This window comes from Salmo salar, chromosome ssa16 (genome assembly GCF_905237065.1).
Source record: "Salmo salar chromosome ssa16, Ssal_v3.1, whole genome shotgun sequence".
Taxonomy (NCBI): Eukaryota; Metazoa; Chordata; class Actinopteri; order Salmoniformes; family Salmonidae; genus Salmo; species Salmo salar.
The window spans coordinates 30,737,396-30,759,436 of NC_059457.1; the positions used below are offsets into that span (position 1 = coordinate 30,737,396).

General features: G+C 40.9%; 1 protein-coding gene across 2 annotated transcripts; it reads right to left on the reverse strand.

Annotated features, from left to right (window-relative positions):
* Positions 1 to 8,534: 8,534 nt before the first annotated feature.
* Positions 8,535 to 21,552, reverse strand: LOC106573749 (serine/threonine-protein kinase H1 homolog). Of its 2 annotated transcripts, none has more exons than XM_014149083.2 (3): positions 21,237 to 21,552; positions 18,242 to 19,406; positions 8,535 to 11,722 (listed from the first exon to the last, which is right to left on the reverse strand). In XM_014149083.2, the coding sequence occupies exons 2-3, from the start codon at positions 19,196 to 19,198 to the stop codon at positions 11,405 to 11,407; spliced, it is 1,275 nt and encodes a 424-aa protein (XP_014004558.1). In that variant the 5' UTR covers positions 19,199 to 19,406; positions 21,237 to 21,552; the 3' UTR covers positions 8,535 to 11,404. The 2 variants fall into 2 exon arrangements, with proteins under 2 accessions (XP_014004558.1, XP_045553110.1); XM_045697154.1 differs by lacking the exon at positions 8,535 to 11,722 and adding an exon at positions 17,385 to 17,901.
* Positions 21,553 to 22,041: the final 489 nt, after the last annotated feature.

The following is a 22,041-nucleotide window of genomic DNA, read 5'->3' on the forward strand; positions in this document are numbered from 1 at the left end:
TCAAACTAGACACTAATGTACTTGTCCTCTTGCTCAGTTGTGCACCGGGGCCTTCCACTCCTCTTTCTATTCTGGTTAGAGCCAGTTTGCACAGCGTTGTACAAGATCTTCAGTTTCTTGGCAATTTTTCACATGGAATAGCCTTCATTTCTCAGAACAAGAATAAACTGACGAGTTTCAGAAGACAGGTTTTTGTTTCCAGCCATTTTGAGCCTTTAATCAAACCCACAAATGCTGCTGCTCCAGATACTCAACTAGTCTAAAGAAGGACAGTTTTATTGCTTACATTTACATTTTAGTCATTTAGCAGAGCGACTTACAGTAGTGAATGCATACATTTCATACATTTTTTTTTTGTACTGGCCCCCCGTGGGAATCAAACCCACAACCCTGGCATTGCACACACCATGCTGGCGTTGCAAACACCATGCTCTACCAACTGAGCCATAGGGAAGACTTCTTCAATCAGGGCAACAGTTTTCAGCTGTGGTAACATAATTGCAAAAGGGTTTTCTAATGATTAATTAGCCTTTTAAAATGATAAACTTGGATTAGCTAACAGAACGTGCCATTGGAACACAGGAGTGATGGTTGCTGATAATGGGCCTCTGTATACCTATGTAGATATTCCATAAAAAAATCAGCCATTTCCAGCTACAATAGTCATTTGCAACATTAACAATGTCTACACTGTATTTCTGAGCAATTTGATGTTATTTTAATGGACAAAAAATGTGCTTTTCATTCAAAAACAAGAACATTTCTAAGTGACCCCAAACTTTTGAATGGTAGTGTATATCTTTTTAAAATATATTATCCTTTATTATGTCCCCCTAACCCTACCACCCTTCCCCTAATTGGAGTAAACTAATGGAAAACAACACTTAGGCTTCTACTTCCAGCTTATACATACTATATATATTTTACGGACCCAATGTATTTTACAATAGTTATCTTTTTTTAGTTTTTAATCCCATCTTTCAGCTACCCTCATCCCCTCCCATATATCTCTGAAGACCATCCAGTTTTGATTTCTATTTGCCATATATTTTTAACTGTGCTGTTTCACAAAAGTTCAGAACTTATATACATTTTAAGAACACAGTATATTTTACATTAGTTATCTAGTTATCTCCTCCCATCACCATTTAGTTTTGATTTCTAATTTACAGTCTGTAGAAACTATGAAAGGTTCAGAACTTTTGTGAAACAGCACAGTTGAAAAATACATGGAAAATAGAAATCAAAACTGGATTGTGTTAAGAGATAGATGGGAGGGGTTGTGTTGAGCGGAAGGGTGGGACAGAAAACAACAAGATAACTAATGTAAAATATACTGTGTCAGTCTAGAATCTATGTGAAACAGCATAGTTGAAAAATATATGGCAAATAAAGATTTTTTTTTTGTTGCTCAAAGTATTATTATATTATTGATCAATTGACTAACTTTTCAAATCATATATTATATATGGTTGCAAGAATTTTGTATATTCATTTCAATTGGAGAATTCTACGTTTTGAATCCGGCGTAAATTTGTGTATCAGCTCACAAACTATGTCCAATGGAATCGGTACCTCGAAAATCTCTTCCCAACTATTTTGCAATCTAAATCAAATCAAATTTTATTTGATTAGCAGATGTTAATTTGAGTGTAGCGAAATGCTTGTGCTTCTTGTTTCGACATTGCAGTAATATCTAACAAGTAATCTAACAATTCCCCAACAACTACCTAATACACACAAATCTAAAGGGGTGAATGAGAATATGTACATGTAAGTATATGGATGAGCGATGGCTGAGCGGCATAAGCAAGGTGCAATAGATGATATCAAATACAGTATATACATGTGATAAGAGTAATGTAAGATATGTAAACATTGTTCAAGTGGCATTATTTAGAGTGCATTGTATAAAGTGACTGGTGATCCATTTATTAAAGTGGCCAGTGTTTGGGTCTTAATGTAGGCAGCAGCCTCTCTGAGTTAATGATTGCTATTTAACAGTCTGATGGCCTTCAGATAGAAGCTGTTTTTCAGTCTCTCGGTCCCAGCTTTGATGCACCTGTACTGACCTCGCCTTCTGGATGGTAGCGGTGTGAACAGGCAGTGGCTCGGGTGGTTGATGTCCTTGATGATCTTTTAGCCCTTCCTGTGACATCGGGTGCTGTAGGTGTCATGGAGGGCAGGTAGTTTGCCCCCAGTGATGTGTTGTGCAGACCGCACCACCCTCTGGAGAGCCTTGCGGTTGAGGGCGGTGCAGTTGCCATACCAGGCTGTGATACAGCCCGACAGGATGCTCTCAATTGTGCATCTGTAAAAGTTTGTCAGGGTTTTGGGTGACAAGCCAAATTTCTTCAGCCTCCTGAGATTGAAGAGGCGCTGTTTGCACCTTCTTCACCACACTGTCTGTGTGAGTGGACAATTTCAGTTTGTCTGTGATGTGTACGCCAAGGAACTTAAAACTTTCCACCTTCTCCACTGCTGTCCCTTCAATGTGAATAGGGGGGTGCTCCCTCTGCTGTTTCCTGAAGTCCACGATAATCTCCTTTGTTTTGTTGGTGTTGAGTGAGAGGTTGTTTTCCTGACACCACACTCCGAGTGCCCCCACCTCCTCCCTGTAAGCTGTCTCGTCGTTGTTGGTAATCAAGCCCACTACTGTTGTGTCGTCTGCAAACTTGATGATTGAGTTGGAAACGTGCATGTCCATGCAGTCATGGGTGAACAGGGGGTACAGGAGGGGGCTGAGCACGCACCCTTGTGGGGCCCCAGTGTTGAGGGTAAGTGAAGTGGAGATGTTGTTTCCTGCCTTCACCACCTGGGGGCAGCCCGTCAGAAAGTCCAGGACCCAATTGCACAGGGTGGGGTTGAGACCCAGGGCCACCAGCTTGATGATGAGCTTGGAGGGTACTATGGTGTTGAATACTGAGCTATATTCAATGAACAGCATTTTTACATAGGTATTCCTCTTGTCCAGATGGGATAGGGCAGTGTGATGGCGATTGCATCATCTGTGGACCTGTTGGGGAGGTATGCAAACTGAAGTGGGTGGCCGGTAAGGTGGAGGGGATATGACCCTCGACTAGTCTCTCAAAGCACTTCATGATGACAGAAGTGAGTGAAACTGTATGGGGCGGAAGTAATTTAGTTCAGTTATCTTTGCCTTCTTGGGTACAGGAACAATGGTAGCCATCTTGAAGCATGTGGGGACAACAGACTAGGATAGGGAGCGATTGAATATGTTCATAAACACACCAGCCAGCTGGTCTGCGCACGCTTTATATTTCACAGCTGTACATTTTTTGGTCCTTAAATGAAACTGGTATACTTTTTTTATTTATCATTATTTTCTTTAACCAATTTTGGTCTTTAATGCAGGGCCAACAGACAAGTTTCTTACTTTTTCTCCCTTCCTTTTGCATCTTCCATTTTTGCGGTAATGCTGCAATTAGCTGCTTGTAATTTTGGGTAGAGCAGACATTTCCATTTATTTTTGTGAGCTGCATGTGTGACATAAGTCCACCAGTCCTATTTATGATATCATTTAAAAGATTATTTTCTAAAAAAAAGTATATTTTTTTAATCAAGTAGTATATTTGAGTTTAACCATAATATTTGTTGTATTATTTGTTCTGTATTTTCTGGTGGATTAAACTGAAATTGCAACTGACTTTCTATGGCTTGTTTTAAAAATAGTGTTATTTTGGAGATTATTTCATTTTGAAATAATCGAAAGTGAGAGGTTCCAATCTGAATAGAGGAAAAAAGGTCATTCTTGAACAAGGGTTGAGACATTCTTACTAATATGCTACAAAAGTTATAAAGTATAATTTTTGTATGACTGAAGCCTTTAGTGAGAGGTCTAATGCTTTAATATGTAATAATTTCTACTCTCCGAACTCATATTCATTACATAAATGGGCCCGTTTAATTTTGTCTGGCTTGCCATTCCAAATATAATTTAAAAAACAAGTTGCTAGGTGTAGGCAAGGCCATAAGCAAATAGGTTAACTGGGATATGACCAAAGAGGTAATCAGGGTGATTTTTCCACAAATAAACAGGTATTTTCCTTTCCACGGTAGCAAGATGTTATCAAACTTTCTATTAAAATGTATTGTAGTGAGATAATTTCTTTCTTTTGGAATATGAATACAGAGTATTTCCACATCACTGTCAGACCATTTTATTGGTACACTACATGGTAATGTAAAAGTAGTATTTTTTTGTGATCCAATATGTAATATAGTACACTTAGTATAATTTTGTTGTAATCCAGAGCCATTAGAAAAGGTATCTATATACTCTATGAGGCTGTGGGAGGATACAAATTGTGGATTTAAAAGAAAACATGAATCATCAGCGTACAATGGCACCTTTGTTTTTAAGCCCTGGATTTCTAGCCTCTTGATATTATTGTTAGATCTGAGTTTAATAGCTAACATATCGATGGCCATAATAAATATATATGCCGATAGTGGACAACCTTGTTTTACTCCTCTTGACAGTTGAATACTAATATTTTACATCTAGGGTTACTATACATAACTCCAAATTTGAAATATTCCAGACATTTATAAATAAACTCCAGTTGTACTTTATCAAAAGCCTTTTCAAAGTCAGCTATGAATACTAGGCCTGGTTTCCCGGATTTTTCATAGTGTTCTATTGTTTCCAGTACTTGTCTTATATTATCTCCAATGTATCGTCCATGTAAAAAAAAAACCTGCCTGATTAAGATGAATAATATCCGACAATACTGTACCTTTTTAATTCCATGCGCTATGCGTTTTGCCAGAATTTTTGCATCACTACACTGAAGTGTAAGGGGCCTGAAATTTTTTCAATGGACTGAGTCTTTATATTTACCACTTGGGTCTGGTTTCAGTAGTAATGAAGTCAGACCTTCTTGTTGAGTATCTGATCATCTAAAATGTTTATAGGAGTGGTTAAAATGCTAATAACGGTCCTCTGAATATATCAAAAAAGGTTTGGAATACCTCAACTTGTATGCCTGGAGTTTTCCTGGGCTTAAAGGCTTTAATTGCATCAGGAAGTTCCTCCTCTGTAATTTGGCCTTCACATGAGTCTTTCTGTACAGCTATTAATTTTACATTATAAATAGAAAAAAATCCATACAATTCACGAAAAACATATGCTTAAAGTACTCTTTCAAAATATTGTTTGGTGAATCATGAGTGACTCCATCATTTGTAACAAGTTTCAATAAATAATTTTTGGGTGCCATATCTTTGTTGAAGATTAAAAAACTATTTGGTGCATTTTTCCCCATATTCCATCCAGTTCGTTTTATTTTAATAAGATATTACACTTGATCTTTCTTGAATAAGTTCCTCCATTTCTTTTAGTTTTTCCTCTTAACTTATTCTGTGCCTCTATGGCACAGTTTTTATTGCTATCTACTGTATCTGTACTGTTAGTTCTTCTATTTCTTTTGTTAATATGAACTCTTTTGACCTAAATTGCTTTTGTTTTAAAGATGAGTATTGAATTGCATGGCCTCTAAAGGCACATTTGTCCCATACAATAAGGGGATCTGCTGTACCTATATTATGTTGGGAAAAAGTCAGTTATAAATTCTTATGTGTTAGTTAAAAACAAGTTATCATCCAATAGGCTTTGATTACATTTTCAATATCCTCTCCCATGTGAAAATTCTGTAAGAGTAATGTATATGCCAATTATGTGATGGTCCAACCGCATTTTGTCCCCTATTAACACTTTTAAACTTTTGATACCAGCGAGAATGACATAAGAAAGTAGTCAAGATGACTAGCTTGATTGAGCCTCCGCCATGTATATCTCACTAGGTCAGGTTATTTAAGCCTCCATATATCCACTAGTTCCAATATATCCATGATATTCGGGACAGGCTAGTTTTAGTCACAGGCTGCTGCGGGGCTGCAGCTGTATACTATTTATGCATATTCGATGGGATCAGGGATGCAGAATGCAGAGTCCACCACCATCACATACAGATACACTGTATCGAAATGATTTATTGGCTACATTTAAACTACTTCAACACTAGTCTATCAAGTTAACATACGGCATTATTCACAGCAACTGGTAAATGAGATAAAAGCACAGTTTCACAATTTCACAGCATCTTGGATTTTTAGATGCAATGATCCTCAACAATCCAGTTATACTAAGTCATATAAAAGAAATACACACAATAATTAAAATGTACACATGAGAATACAATAAATACATGTTAGAATATACACTATATACAAGGTCAGTATCAGTACCAGTCAATGAAAGGGATACTGGTGGCATTTGTGTAATGTAGTCGTGTGTGTGTAGAGGGGTGCGGGAGTATCAGTATATGTGTTTGTGGATGTGTGGGTAGTGTGTATATAGTCAGTGCAGGTAGAGTCAGTACAGATAGGTGTAGGTAGTCAGCTCTTGATGAGCTGTTCATAGTCCTATTGCTTGGAAGTAGAAGCTGTCTCAGAGCCTGTTAGTTTGAGACCTGATGCTCCGGTACCGCTTGCCAGACAGTAGCGGGCAGAACAGTCCATGGCTGGGGTGGCTGAAGTCTTTGCAGATTTTCCTGGCCCTCCTCAGACACTGCCTGATGTAGATGTCCTCGATGGCTGTGCTGGGCCGTCCGCACCACTATCTGTAGAGCCTTATGGTCGAGGGCGTGTAGTTGTTGTACCAGACGGTGATGTAGCTAGACAGAATTCTCTCAATAGTGCATGGATTGGAATTGAGTAAGAGACAGTAGGTGTTAAATCTGACCTGATTAGAAGGCTATCTAAGGACAGGGTTGTTGAATAACAAGTTACCAGAGTCTGTAGTCTGTCCTCTTTAAACACACCAGTGGCTCAATTTCCTGCACTGTAAGCAGCAGGAGCCTATTGACTGTGGTGGAGCCCGTTTGTAAAATAGACTTGTAAAATATCTTTACCAAATACGATACCCATCAACACAACTGGATAAATGAAAACAGAACCTGGTGTCTGTGAAAAGTATTTACAATTCTCAGGTAATTGAATTAAGCAGGTAGCAAGACCCACAAATACGGAAAAAACGTAATAGTACATTGCAGCAAAACCCTTTTGTCATATTGGTGGCATATACACTATACTGTGTATACAAAAGTATGTGGGCACCCCTTCAAATGAGTGGATTGACAGGTGTATAGAATCGAGGGCACAGCCATGCAACCTCCATTAACAAACACTGGCAGTAGAATGGCCCGTACTGAAGAGCTCAGTGACTTTCAATGTGGCACAGTCATAGGATGCCACCTTTCAAACAAGTCAGTTCGTCAAATTGCTGACCTGATAGAGCTGCCCCGGGTCAACTGTAAGTTCTGTTATTGTGAAGTGCAAACGTCTAGGAGCAACAATGGCTAAGCCGCGAAGTGGTAGGCCACACAAGCTCACAGAATGGGAACCCCAAGTGCTGAAGCGCGTAGCGCATAAAAATCGTCTGTACTCAGTTGCAACACTCCCTACCAAGTTCCAAACTACCTCTGGAAGCAACTTCAGCACAAGAACTGTTCGTCGGGAGCTTCATGAAATGGGTTTCCATGGCAGAGTAGCCGCACACAAGCCTAAGATCACCATGCCCAATGCCAAGCGGCGGCTGGAGTGGTGTAAAGCTCGCCGCCATTGAACTCTGGAGCAGTGGAAATACGTTTTCTGGAGTGATGAATCACGCTTCACCATCTGGCAGTCCGACGGACAAATCTGGGTTTGGCGGATGCCAGGAGAAAGCTACCAGCCCGAATGCATAGTGGCAACTTTAAAGTTTGGTGGAGGAGGAATAATGGTCTGGGCCCCTTAGTTCCAGTGAAGGGAAATCTTAACGCTACAGCATAAAATTACATTCTAGACGATTCTGTGCTTCCAACTTCGTGGCAACAGTAGTTTGGGGAAGGCCCTTTCCTATTTCAGCATAACTATGCCCCCGGGCACAATGCAAGGTCTATACAGAAATGGTTTGTCAAGATTGGTGTGGAAGAATTTGACTGGCCTGCACAGAGCCCTGATCTCAACCCCATCAAACACCTTTGGGATGAATTGGAACGCCGACCGCGAACCAGGTCTAATCGCCCAACATCAGTGCCCAACCTCACTAACGCTCGTGGCTGAATGGAAGCACGTCTCCGCAGCAATGTTCAAACATCTAGTGGAAAGCCTTCCCAGAGTGGAGGCTGTTATAGCAGAAAAGGGGGGGGGACCAACTCCATATTAATGCCCATGATTTTGGAATGAGATGTTCGACAAGCAGGTGTCCACATACTTTTGGTCATGTAGTGTATTTTACTAGGACTTCCAAACAAAAAATGCATAGGGCTCACATAGGGGAAAGACCATAATGATGCCAAATCCATCAAAACACTGGGAAACATGACAAAGCATATGATACACAGTGAAAAAAAAGGTATCTTTCCTTTCAAATTGGTATGAACATATGGCTGGTACTTTTTGAAAGGATGTATCACTAAGAATGATCATTAGAGCTGAAACTTTATTTTAAATTAGTACAAAAAAAGTTGTCAGGTTTGAGTTTGTTTATTTGGCACATTCAAATAAAACATGACTCACTGAACCAGTTCACCATTTAAAAAAAGTTAATGTACAAGAATCATTGTGTTATCACTCATTTAAACACAAATGAACAACATAAAAAAAGACATAAAAACCAATTGCATTCAGGAAACAGTGTTCAATTGGCTACTTCAGAAAAAGACAACAGCATGTGTCATACAGATAGAACAGGTGAAAGGAAACACTTTCGGGAAAATATGTTTACATTCCGCAAAATCGCTTGCAAATACTATTTGGTTAATCATTGACTTGGCACACATTGCACACTTTACAATTTGCTCCATTTAAAAAAATCTAATCTATCCTCTTCAGGCCTAGACATTGTTTTTTCAGGATGTAAAAGGAATTTTGAATTCCACGTTTGCATTAAAACCAAACCTTTGTTAAAAATAAAAGGCATTAATGTTTCAAAAACAATCAATCAACAATTGACTGAAACCATGGCATTATTAGTTATGTGGGGTTGAAAATGCATGCTACAAATGTATGCTTCATATCACATACACTGAGTGTACAAAACATTATGAACACCTGCTCTTTCCATTACAGACTGACCAGGTGAATGCTATGATCCCTTATTGATGACACTTGCTAAATCCACTTAAATTGGTGTAGATGAAGGGGAGGAGACAGGTTAAAGAAGGATTTTGAAGCCTTGAGACAATTGAGACATGGACTGTATATGTGTGCCATTCAGAGGGTGAATGAGCATGACAAAAAATGTAAGTGCCTTTGAACAGGGTATGGTAGTAGGTGCCAGGCGCACTGGTTTGTGTCAAGAACCGCAACGCTGCCGGGTTTTTCATGCTCAACAGTTTCCCTTGTGTATCAAGAATGGTCCACCACCCAAAGGACACCCAGCCACCTTGACACAACTGTGGGAAGCATTGGAGTCAACATGGGCCAGCATCTCTGTGGAATGCTTTCAACACCTTTTAGAGGCCATGCCTTGACAAATTGAGTCTGTTCAGAGGACAAAAGGGGGGAGGGTGCAGTTGGCCAAGTATGTGGGGGGGAAGACACCACTGCACATTACTATGCAACAATAATAAAAACAATAACAGCAGTAGGACCGACTGAGTGAAGATGGAGAATAATGTAACATTATAGAATTACCAAACGAGAGATTGAGGTAAGCTGATACGGCTCTGTTGGATTTCCAGTATCTTTGAAAAATTCACTTTAAAATACCAGCGCTTCTCACCGGAAATTGCTCAAAAGTACATACTGTATATGACAACATCAAACCAATCGCTTACTATGGGTGTCTTGGTTGGGGAGTACAAAAAGATAACTACAAAAGGAGCTAACTAACAAGAGCATGTGTAATTAATATACAAAACCTACAACTAAGCCTGTCAACAAAAACCAGAGGTATAAGTATTTTTTTTAATCGCTTCAAAACACTATTGGATGACCCCTCAAAATGGTACTGTAGGTTAAATGAGATCAGGCCCTTGAACCACCACTTAAATAAGTGCATTCACAGGCTATAACAAGGTACACCCAAAATAATAAAACCTCTGAAACATTGAAGAGTTTCATTTAAAAGACTAAAGCAATACTTATAAGATTTATTTTCAAGCCTATAATTTCATGGTCATTTTTCTTGATTAGGACTTGACAATAGTGCAGAAAGGCCAGATTTGAATTGGTCTCTCCTCCCAACAGTCATCTGTGGGCTCTAAGACTGGCAAAGCTTCCACCACAGCACACATTTAGTTGTTGTCAAACTACACGGTTTGTTCAATAAAAATATTTGGAAAAAATAAAAAATACAGTACAAACATGACATGTCTGCATTACTCAGAACAAATTGGAAAGAAATATTTAATACAACAAATTAAATGAATACTGAGCTTTCAACCATTGGACTATTCTCCATCAGTTAAGACATTTATTTGATCCATTCTCCATCAGTTTGTTAAATTACACATCACTTGACGTGTATACTTCATTACAACAAGGCTGTCCATCTCAGACAGTATAGCAGGAGGAGGAGAGTGCAGAGACAGGACTAGGTTTGAGCCTAATCAATCCTCATCATGACATCGATACAAAAGCACTGGATCATCCGTCCTTATTTAGTTTCCAGTCAACCTCCCTCAGCCTTTCAAGCTCACAGTTAAAAAAGAATCCCAGAACGAATAGGGGAAAGAATCATGAATGGACAGGTTATAAAAACTGAATCCTGGTAAGAAAGAGACTTAATTTGCAATCCATGAAAGCAACTGGTCGGGATACAATAAGATTGGATATACTTGACGTCTAAACCAAAATTAAATAAATAAATGTTTATTTTGGCCTTCATTGACATACTTGTGTTTTAGCACAAAGTATCATTGTATTTTTTGTCCACATCAAGATATAATCAGATATAGATCTCCACCAAAGCAAGCACTGTTCTTGTAACATAATAAATTCACAGCAAATAATCAGGAATGAGTGTTGGAACAGCATTTTAACAGCCCTTCCTAAACCTTCATTACCTTGAATTCTGTTCAACAGATCCGTTTAGATGGACAGCTTCAAGTGACCATTTCTACGGAAACAATATAATCATGACAACAATAAATAAATATGAGGAGACACACAAGGACAGGAAAGAAACATGAGGAAATAGGAATCTATGAATAATAGTGAAATCTGAGGATGTTTTGTTTGCTGCCTCAGTGGCACAATGGCCTAGGATGGATGTTGAAGTTATTACTGAGCTGAAGTGCTGTTCTAGGCCGCTGCTGATAAGTCCCTGCTTGTGGTCTCAATGAGACACGCAACATTACGAGTTTGTCAAAATTACAGCCCATGTAACTATTACTCAGCCATTGTATTGTTGTTGGTAGCGGCGGTTGAGCTCACGCAGCTCTTTCTCCCGAGCACGACGGGCCTTGTTGGACTTGGTGGAGCGGCTGGAGCGTGTGGACTGGGCAGACTTGGTGCTGTGGCAGCGTGACGAGGCCCTCTTCAGGAGGTTCTGGGAGATAGAGCGCTGCAGGTTCTTCATGGAGGATGAAGCAGCCATGCTGACGACCCAGGGGTGCTTCAGAGCCTGGCCTGCAGTCAACCTCTCGCTGGGGTCCACTGTCAGCACACGGTCAATGAAGTCCTTCGCCAGGTTGGACACACTGGGCCATGGCTGAGCAGGGAGGAAGAGACGGAAAAATAGCTTTAAATGTTGAGGAACTGCAAAATTTGTAATGGTTTAAATTAAGGCTTTATATGATGCACTAGTGGGGGGGTCAAATCCATTTTCAGTGAAAGTAATCAAGTGGCAGAGTCCATTTTTCTAGCACACTTGTGGATACCTGCTGAATTTTGGGACATAACTATAACGAACAATACATACAAGAGGGCAGCAGAATGTAAAGCAGCTGCGGTTGAACATTGCTATACTGTACGCAGTGTTTCCACTAGCGCCGGCTGTTGGCTATACAGCCGACTCGCTACTTTTTCTACTTAAATTAACTACGCTACTTTTCAATTCGGTAGTCAGAAAAAAGAATGTGGAGCCTTCCCCCGCTAGAATTAACAATATGCATCTTCTAGTGATCTATTGATAGGAGGACAAGCGCCTATCAGTCACAAAGTGAGCAATGACAGGGAAGTCTGCTGTCTGTCCCGCCTCTCGGTACCTCTGTATGTGAGTGTATGAGAAGTCGAATTTCTTTACACGGTGGGATAGAGCATAAATTTCCATGTCCCATTACAGGGCTCGTCAATAACGCTTGTCCGGGACAAGTAAAATACATTGTTGGACAAGAAGAATATAGATTTAAGATGTCCAAATGGACAAGTACATTTTGTATCTTTTTTTTATGTCACAAAAATCACAATATTAAATAATTACTCTGATCAGAATTTTATCAGAGACCAACATTGGAATAATCGTTTTGTATATTTTTCATGCTCCTGAGTGGCGTGGCGGTCTAAGGCACTGAATCTCAGTGCAAGAGGCGTCACTACAGTTGCTGGTTCGAATCCAGGCTGTATCACATCCGTCCGTGATTGGGATTCCCATAGGGCGGTGCACAATTGGCCCAGTGTCGTCCTGGTTTGGACGGGGTAGGCCATCATTGTAAATAAGAATTTGTTCTTAACTGACAAGCCTAGTTAAAATTACATAAATAAAAAGCCTATGTGTATTTTACCTACTTATGTCCAAACCAATGCTGACATGAGGGAGGCGCCAAAAAATGTAGCCAAACTTTAATGAGACTTTTAATTACATAAATATAGGCTAAACGACAGTCATGTTTGACAAATATAACAAAAGATAATTAATATTAACATCTAAAGGCTTGATTCTGTCGACATACTCGATGCACAGTTCGTTCAGCTCAAAGGGTCACAAGAGTGGAGAGCGAAGGACCGTGCCTGTTCCGCACACCACTCATCCTTGAATCTGAGCGGAGGTGGTCAGCATTTTGAAACTAGTTAACCATGAACTTGTTTAAAACCTGGTCGTTTTATGTCATTTTATGAAGCACGTCTTACCTTGTTTCAAAGTAGCCTAGCCAAAATACGACCATATTAATGTTGAGGGAATTATTTTATAAACATCGAAACCAGCATTTTTCTCATGTTATATTTGTTTTCAAATCAACTTTATTTTATTGTCCAACAGCCAAAGGTATAATCCTAGCTATATTAGTAACCCATGCCAGTTGATTCCTCTTTAGATCTTAGATTGAGGCTAGCTAATTGAGGCTATTTTGCTGCACTCCCAATCCTTGTCTACAACAACTCTATTCACATTAAAACAGCCTAACCGTTGGTTGATCATTGAAGACTACACATTCTCATTTAGCCAATCTAATTCCGGAATTTTAATTCCATTTTGCATTGATTAGAAATCTCCCACTTAACTTGCTACACATGTAGCATCTGACTGTAGTGCTGCAAATTACTGACCGACAATAACAAGCCACACCCTGCAAAACGTGTGTAGGCTACTCATAAAAAACTGTCATAAAACTGTTGTTTTATAAAAATGTGGAATGTAATTGTCTATTGTTGTAGGCTATGTAGCAATGTCACATAATTGTTTTACATTTTAGACAAAGCCTTTTCATTGTTACAATAGTGCTATATTTTGTATTTCCTCTAAAAAATTAATACTAATGTCTGTTGGGATATTTGAATAACCGTGCCCATCCATACTTTTTAATACATAACCTAATAACCAAATATATAGAGAAAGCGTGCCAACCTATAGGCACTGCATGACCCCATTGCATGTAAGAACTACACCATGTCTGAGCCAGTAGTGGGCCAGCGAGAAAAAAAGTTACCATTGGACCTTGCCCTGTTTCATATGCAGCCACGGAGTGGTGGGGCATACGCTATTTACTGTGCTTTGACTGACGAACAGCAAGCTTGACTTGCTTATAAAAGGTGTCGAACTGACTGAAAAGTCAATCTCATATGTCCTTGCCATTCATAAATCATACAACATAGTTATACAGTGAGCTTCAAATGTATTGGGACTGTGACACATTGTTTTGTTGGTTTTGGCTCTGTACTCCAGCACTTTAGATTTGAAATTATAGAATTAGGTTAAAGTGAGGTTAAAGTGCAGACTCAGCTTTCATTTCAGGGTATTTTCATCCATATCGGGTGAACCGTTTAGAAATTACAGCACTTTTGTACCATTTTAGGGGACCAATAAATAGTATTGGGACAAATTCACTTATGTGTATTAAAGTTTGGCCTTTATAAAATGAAGCATAGCTACACCCATGTATGTTACCCCCACTAAGAGAAGCTGAACTTGTCTGAGTCAAAGTAGGAGGCCCTTACGCGCACACACATTGAGCATACTGCAGTTGCTGCCAGGAACTCCAGCCTAACATCACAAAGTCACGTAGGGGGGGTCGTGTTGAAAGCATTGTGCACAGTCCAGAAACACATAGACGTGTTTTTAATTAAAATGAAACCCAGGCTAACACATTAGCAACTGTATGCAATGCATCCAGTATGAATTGAACAACAGTGGTCGGCGAGTATTGTTAAGATCCCAGACGCTCGTTCAGAACGTTTTAACGCATCGCAATCGATTCGGTTTTGGAAACACAAGGACGTATCTTTCATATCAGCAAGAAATACTTTATCATATGGAATTGTTTTAAGATGGTCATACCAAATGATTTGATTTGGAATTTTAAGACCCCTTAAGGTATAAACAAATAAATCATTGAATTTGGCATTACTGCTATTAGCCCATAGAAACGCATTGAAAAACAGGTCCACTACATAAAACAACAGATAGTAAAAAAAAAAAACGTAGGCAGTAAATGATCTACATATATGCATACAAAAGTATGTGGACACCCCTTCATCACTACCTGCCCAAATGCATAGTGCCAACTGTAAAGTTTGGTGGAGGAGGAATAATAGTCTGGGGCTGTTTTTCATGGTTCCGGCTAGGGCTGTTAGTTCCAGTGAAGGAACATCTGCACACTACAGCATACAATGACAGTCTAAATGATTTTTTCCCTGTTTCAGCATGACAATGCCCCCGGGCACAAAGTGAGGTCCATACAGAAATGGTTTGTCGAGATCAGTGTGGAAAAACTGGACTGTCCTGCACAGAGCCCTGATCTCAACCCCATTGAACACCTTTGGGATGAATTGGAACGCTGATTGTGAGCCAGGCCTAATCGCCCAATATCAGTGCCCGACCTCACTAATGCTCGTGGCATCTAGTGAAAGCCTTCCCAGAAGAGTGGAGGTTGTTAATAGCAGCAAAGGACTAGGTCAGAGGCTCCATGTGGAGGAAAATATTTGCTAAATTTGAAAAATAAGGTAAGAAATGTGCGGGGGTACAGGTTAGTTGACGTAAATTGAAGTAATATATGAATCCAGGCTGTATTACAACCAGCGTCGTCCGGGTTTGGCCAGTGTAGGCAGTCATTGTAAATAAAAATGTGTTCTTAACTGACTTGCCTAGTTAGATAAAGGTTCAATAAAAAAAGATGTGTGTGTATATGGAGGTAGGGGTAAAGTGACTAAAGACAATAAACAGGGAGTAGCAGCAGCGTAAAAAAGGGTGTCAATGCAAATAGTCCGGGTAGCCATTTGAATAACTGTTTACAGTCAAATGGCTTGGGGGTAGAAGCTGTTAAGGATTCTTTTGGACCTAGACTTGGCACTACGGTACCGCTTGCCGTGCAGTAGCAGAGAGAACAGTCTATGACTAGGGTGGTTGGAGTCTGACAATTTTATGGGCCTTCCTCTAACACAACCTGGTATAGAGGTCCTGGATGAAAGTAAGCTCGGCCCCAGTGATGTACTGTGACGTACGCACTACCCTCTGTAGCGCCTTGCAATCAGATGCTGAGCAGTTGCCATACCAAGCGGTGACGCAACCAGTCAGGATGCTCTCGATGGTGCAGCTTTAGAACTTTGAGGATCTGAGGACCCATGCTAAATCTTTTCAGTCTCCTGAGGGGGAAAAGGCATTGTTGAGGCCTCTTTACAACTGTCTTGGTGTGTTAGGACCATGATAGTTTGTTAGTGATGTGGACGCCAAAGAACTTGAAGCCCTTGACCCGCTCCACTATAGCTCGTTGATGTGAATGGGGCCGTGCTCGGCCCCCTCTTTCCTGTAGTCCACGATCAGCTCTTTTGTCTTGCTCATGTTGAGGGAGAGGTTGTTGTCCTGGCACCACATTGCTAGGTTTAAGACTTCCTCCCTGTAGGCTGTCTCATCGTTGTCAGTGATCAGGACTACCACCGATGTGATATCAGGAAACTCCATGGTGTTGGAGTCGTGCGTGGCCACGCAGTTGTGAGTGAATGGGGATTACAGGAGGGGACTAAGCACGCACCCCTTAGGGGCCCCCGTGTTGAGGATCAGCGTGGCAGATGTTGTTGGCTACCCTTACCACTTGGGGGCGGCTTGTCAGGAAGTCCAGGATCCAGTTGCAGAGGGAGGTGTTTAGTCCCAGGGTCCTTAGCTTAGTGAGGAGCTTTGAGGGCACTATGGTGTTGAACGCTGAGCTGTAGTCAACAAACAGCATTCTCACATAGGTGTTCATTTTGTCCAGGTGGGAAAGGGCAGTGTGGAGTGCAATAAAGATTCCGTCATCTGTGGATCTGTTGGGGCGGTATGTGCGCATGCTTGGAGTATGCGTCCTGGTAATCCATCTGGCCCTGCAGTCTTGTGAATGTTGACCTGTTTAAAAAGGTCTTACTCACATCGGCTACAGAGAGAAGGATCACACACTCATCTGGAACAGCTGGTGCTCTCATGCATGGTTCTGTGTTGCTTGCCTCGAAGCGAGCATAGAAGGCATTTAGCTCGTCTGGTAAGCTCATGTCACTGGGCAGCTCGCAAATGGGTTTCCCTTTGTAATCTGTAATAGTTTGCAAGCCCTGCCCCATTCGACGAGCATCAGAACCGCTATAGTATGATTCAATCTTAGTCCTTTGTTGACACTTTGCCTGTTTGATGGTTCGTTGGAGGGCATAGCGGGATGTCTTAATGTCCCATGTCTTAATGTCCCGCTCCTTGAAAGCGGCAGCTCTAACCTTTAACACAGTGAGGATGTTGTCTGTAATCCATGGCTTCTGGTTAGGATATGTACGGACAGTCACTGTGGGGACGACGTCTTTAATGAACTTATTGATGAAATCGGTGACTGATGTGGTGTACTCATCAATACCAACGGATAAATCCCAGAACATATTCCAGTCAGTGCTAGCAAAACAGTCCTTTAGCTTAGCATCCGCGTCATCAGACCCCTTCTGTATGGAGCGAGTCACTGGTACTTTTTGCTTTAGTTTTTGCTTGTAAGCAGGAATCAGGAGCATAGAATAATGGTCAGATTTGCCAAATGTAGGGTAAGGGAGAGCTTTGTACACATCTCTATGTGTGGAGTAAAGATGTTCTGGAGTTTTATTCACCCTGTGGTAGAAATTAGGTAAAACGGATTTAAGTTTCCCTGCATTTAAAGTCCCTGGCCACTAGGAGCACCGTTTCTGGGTGAGCATTCTCTTGTTTGCTTGTGTCCTTATACAGCATTGTTGAGTGTGGTCTTAGTGCCTGCATCAGTTTGTGGTGGTAAATAGACAGCTACGAAAAATGTGGATGAAAACTCTCTTGGTAAATAGTGTGGAGACGTCCTTAATATTAGAGATTGCGCAGCAGCTGTTGTTGACAAATAGACACAGACCACCACCCCTCGTCTTACCGGAGGTTGCTGTTCTGTCTTGCTGATGCACGGAAAACCCAGCCAACTGTATATTATCCATGTCCTCGTTCAGCCATATTCCGCACAGTTCCGTCTTGATCTGATTTATCTCGAAAATAAACTGTGCATTGATCCCACAGAAAAAAAATGGAATTCAAATAATTAAAAACCAACAAATAACCGAATATCAACATATGTTTCGAAAATCAGTTTGAAAGGGATGACTGTTGACGTTTCTAAACGTTAAAACACAGCATCAGAATTATAGTTCACATGGAGCCAACCGTAAGCGAATGTAACTGCTGAAAAGGAGGGGTTTTTGAGAGCTAGTGTGCACTCAACAGATCAAGGGAGGAGTGCTCGATAGGGGTTGTAGAATTATTGAGAAGCAGAGGACAACAAATTAGTAAGAATCAGAAACTAAATGGATGAAGAGAGTGTGTGAGGTCATAGATGCTTACCTCTCCAGAGAAACTGTACTTCCCTTTGAGGATCTGGCGGTAGAGGCGCATGCGGTTGTCATCCTCAAAGGGCATGGTTCCACTCAGCAGAATGTAGGAAATGACACCCAGAGCCCACATGTCTACAGCATTAGTGTATGGCTTCCGTACCAGGATCTCTGGGGCAATGTACTCTGGTGTCCCACAAGTGGTCTTCATCAAGCACTCATCCCCCTTCTTACGAGTGCTGGCCAGCCCAAAGTCAGTGATCATAATTTTTGAGTCCGCCCCAGGGTGATAGTAGAGCAGGTTCTCAGGCTTGAGGTCACGGTGGGTGATGCCAAGTGTATGTAGATACTTGACCCCGTCCAGTACCATCTGTAGGACACGTGTAGCATCACGCTCTGTGAAAGAGCCACGGGCGATGATACGGTCAAAAAGCTCTCCCCCTGTAGCCAGCTCCATCACCATGTACACTCTCTCAGCTGTCTCAAACACCTCCATCAGCTGGATGATGTTAGTGTGGCGTACACGACGCAGGACACACAGCTCTGACTCGCATACCTCACGCCCCTCTCTATAGCGTGTCTCGATCATCTTGATGGCGTAGGGCTGACGCGTGCTCTTGTGCTCCACTCGCACCACCCGGCTGAAGCTACCGCGACCTATCAGGGCCTTAATGTCATATTTGGCTGTGACGCGTGGGTCAAACTTGGCTCTGTACTTGGCTACCTTGTTTCTGCGTGGGTCTGAGGCCTCTGGTTGGCCTGTATCCGGGGGTGCCCGGGCAGCTGGGAAAGCTGCCTGGGCCTGTGGAGAGAGAGAACCTGTTTTCTCCCCTCCCATTTTACTCCCACTGCCGTCGTCTCGGATGAAATGTTTGTAGATGTCAGTCTTAGGAGGCTCCACCTTTTTGACCAAGTCTAGCTGGACATCTCCAGGTGGCTCAGGGAGGACCTTGCTCGTCCTGCACCCCATCACATCACAATCCTGACCAGCAGGACATCCTCATCGCCCATGTAACAAGCAGGCACTGAAGAACATCAAGACACAGCAGACAGCCAATGCTCTTGACAAAATGCTGCAGTGGTCCACTGAACCAACTTTATCAATGGCAATCAGTGTGGCAGGCCACTCAGAAAATAGCTTCTCCACACAGAAGTGGACTGATGAAAATGGGGAAATTCTGAAAGAAAGAATACAAAGTAAAATATATTTTTTATGATACATTTTAAATAAATCATTGTTCAATACCAAGTTCAACACCCTAAAAGATGACTGATTTGACCAAATATAGCCTAGTAGCATATAGGCCTATTTTCTGTGCTGTGGAAATGCATCACATTTCCTACCTAAACTGAGAAGTGTGGCATGAAAAATGAAATCAAGAATTATGTTAGTAGAATCAACACTTCTCTGGTAAACATTCTAAATAAAAATCGGGCATACCAAGAATGTCAATAAGAAAGTCTGCATACATGTATTGACATATGGCTAAATAACGGTTCAGGCATCCCACCAACTGCCCCCCCCCCCAGCTTAATTTACATGTATGCTTTAGGTCTGTCTCAGACTTAGACATCACATTATTGGATCTGTCCCACTATAGCATCTGTAAGAGCACGGCAGCGCCATTGAGGCCATCTCAATTTTGAAGTAGTACATTTTCTTCTTCTACTACTTCAATGAGTTGACAAACAAACTGAAAGGGTGCATACTGCCACCTGTAGTGTGTTGTTTGAACAGGTATAAAGCCAAGGTTGGCGATTTACTGCCACCTGCAGTTATGGAAGGTTTGTTCACGAGCAGGGCTCTAAATGTACAATTTTCATTTGTAGCACTGGTGCTCCCAACATTAAAAAGCACAACATACAATTTAGGAGTACCAGAAAATCTGATTTAAAAAAATTATTGAGAAACAGCCTATATGAATTCTAGCTACTTCTGAAGCGCGTTGTGCCCTAGAAACTAATACATAACCCTGTAAATACATTTGTTTAATATAAAAAGCAATTCATACATATAACTGTCATTGAAATTAAAAAGTAATTTGTGGCATATTAGGTTTCTACATTATGTAAAAGCACTATTTCCAATTGAGATGCATTGAAAATTGTACACAGTCTATTTACAGGGGTGGATCCCAAAATAAATGTGTAAAGTGATCAAAACAAATTAGTTGTGCAAGACATTTTATTGATAAAAACAATATGCTACTTATAGTTTTAAATGTGTGCATGCTTTTCTACTCCGACAAAATAAAAGCTAATTCAATGGGAGTGTGGTAGATTTCCAAACTCTTCCACAAAGGACTCTGGTAGGATACACATGACTTATCCTCGATGAAAGGTGGCTGTTGAGGAGGGGAGGACACTCTTCCATTCGTCTACTAATGAATTGACATCTCCTCAACAACTTATACGTTTCTGGGGTCATGGAGGAGAGAGGCAGGACTTTTGAAAAAAGGCCCCAGCGTCTCACCCAGTTGACTACTTCAAAATGGTTTAAGTCTCCATGCTGAAACGGCTTCTGGGCACTAGAGTCTTCTATCTCTATCTATGGCCTGACTACATCATATACTGGCCTTGCAAACTAGGAAAATAGTGCCATTGGCAACCGCCGCCATGTATCAAATCTATAATCTATCCCAATTTGAGAAAATGTTACATTGTTGCAGCATTGTATAATTTGGGGCGGTGTAGCCAACAAGGTTACTTTGTCGGCCATGATGAATGTAGCAAACCTAAATGCCGACGATAGTTGCCTATTACTCTGTAGCATAACCTAAAACTATAGGCCTAAAAGTTTTGTTATAGTAAGTTTGTGGTAGGAATCTAAACAATTTGCGAGATAAAAGGTCGTGAGAAAGTTGACAGCCATGCCATTTTATCTTGATCGAATGTTTTAAAAAGGGACATTTATCCTTCATCATAAACTGTTGGCTAACAATACCCATGTATTAGTACATTTCATATTGTTCTGGACTCTGAACCATCAAAACAACATAAAATCTCACCTTAGCTATATCCAAGTTAGCTAGCTAGATACATACGACAGCAAGACTCCACAACAGGACTCAGCTGTTCTCTCCATTTTTTTGGTTCGGGTTTTTCAAAGTTGAATCCAGTTGATAATAAACATTAAGCATACTGTTCAATCGTCTGTCTCTGATAACATTCGGAGTAAATTGAAACAAGTTTATGGCTTTATTTCGCGGGTAAAGGCGGTGGAAAAACAGCAGAATGAAGTGCTCGGTAGTTTGCTTCATAAAACTGTGTTTTTTTTGTGGGACCACCTTTTTCCCCTGTAAACTTCTTTGTAAGTACGACCTCCTCGGCTTGTTTCAGATATACTTTGGAGGCAGCCTGGTCTCATAGACTAGACGGAGCATACTAAAGTAAATCCGGGAAATGTAAAAGTATGGTTACATAAGACAAAAACAAAAGTAGGGTGGCTGGTCAGGTGTATAACGCCAACGTCTAGCAACCGAATGTTGCGAGTTTGAATCTCATCATGGACAACTTCAGCATTTTAGATAATTAGCAACTTTTTAGCTACTTTGCAACTACTTAGCATGTTAGCTAACCCTAACCTTAACCCTTTTAGCCAACTACTAAACATAATCCTAACCCCTAGCCTAGCTAATGTTAGCAAGCTAGCTAATGTTAGCCACCTAACTAGAATTCGTAACATATCATACGTTTAGCCTGTCAGCAACGGGTGTGGCTGAAATAGCCAAATCCACACATTTTAAGGTGTGTCCACATACTTTTGCATATATACTGTATGTTACGAATTACAATTTGTATTATATGTAACAA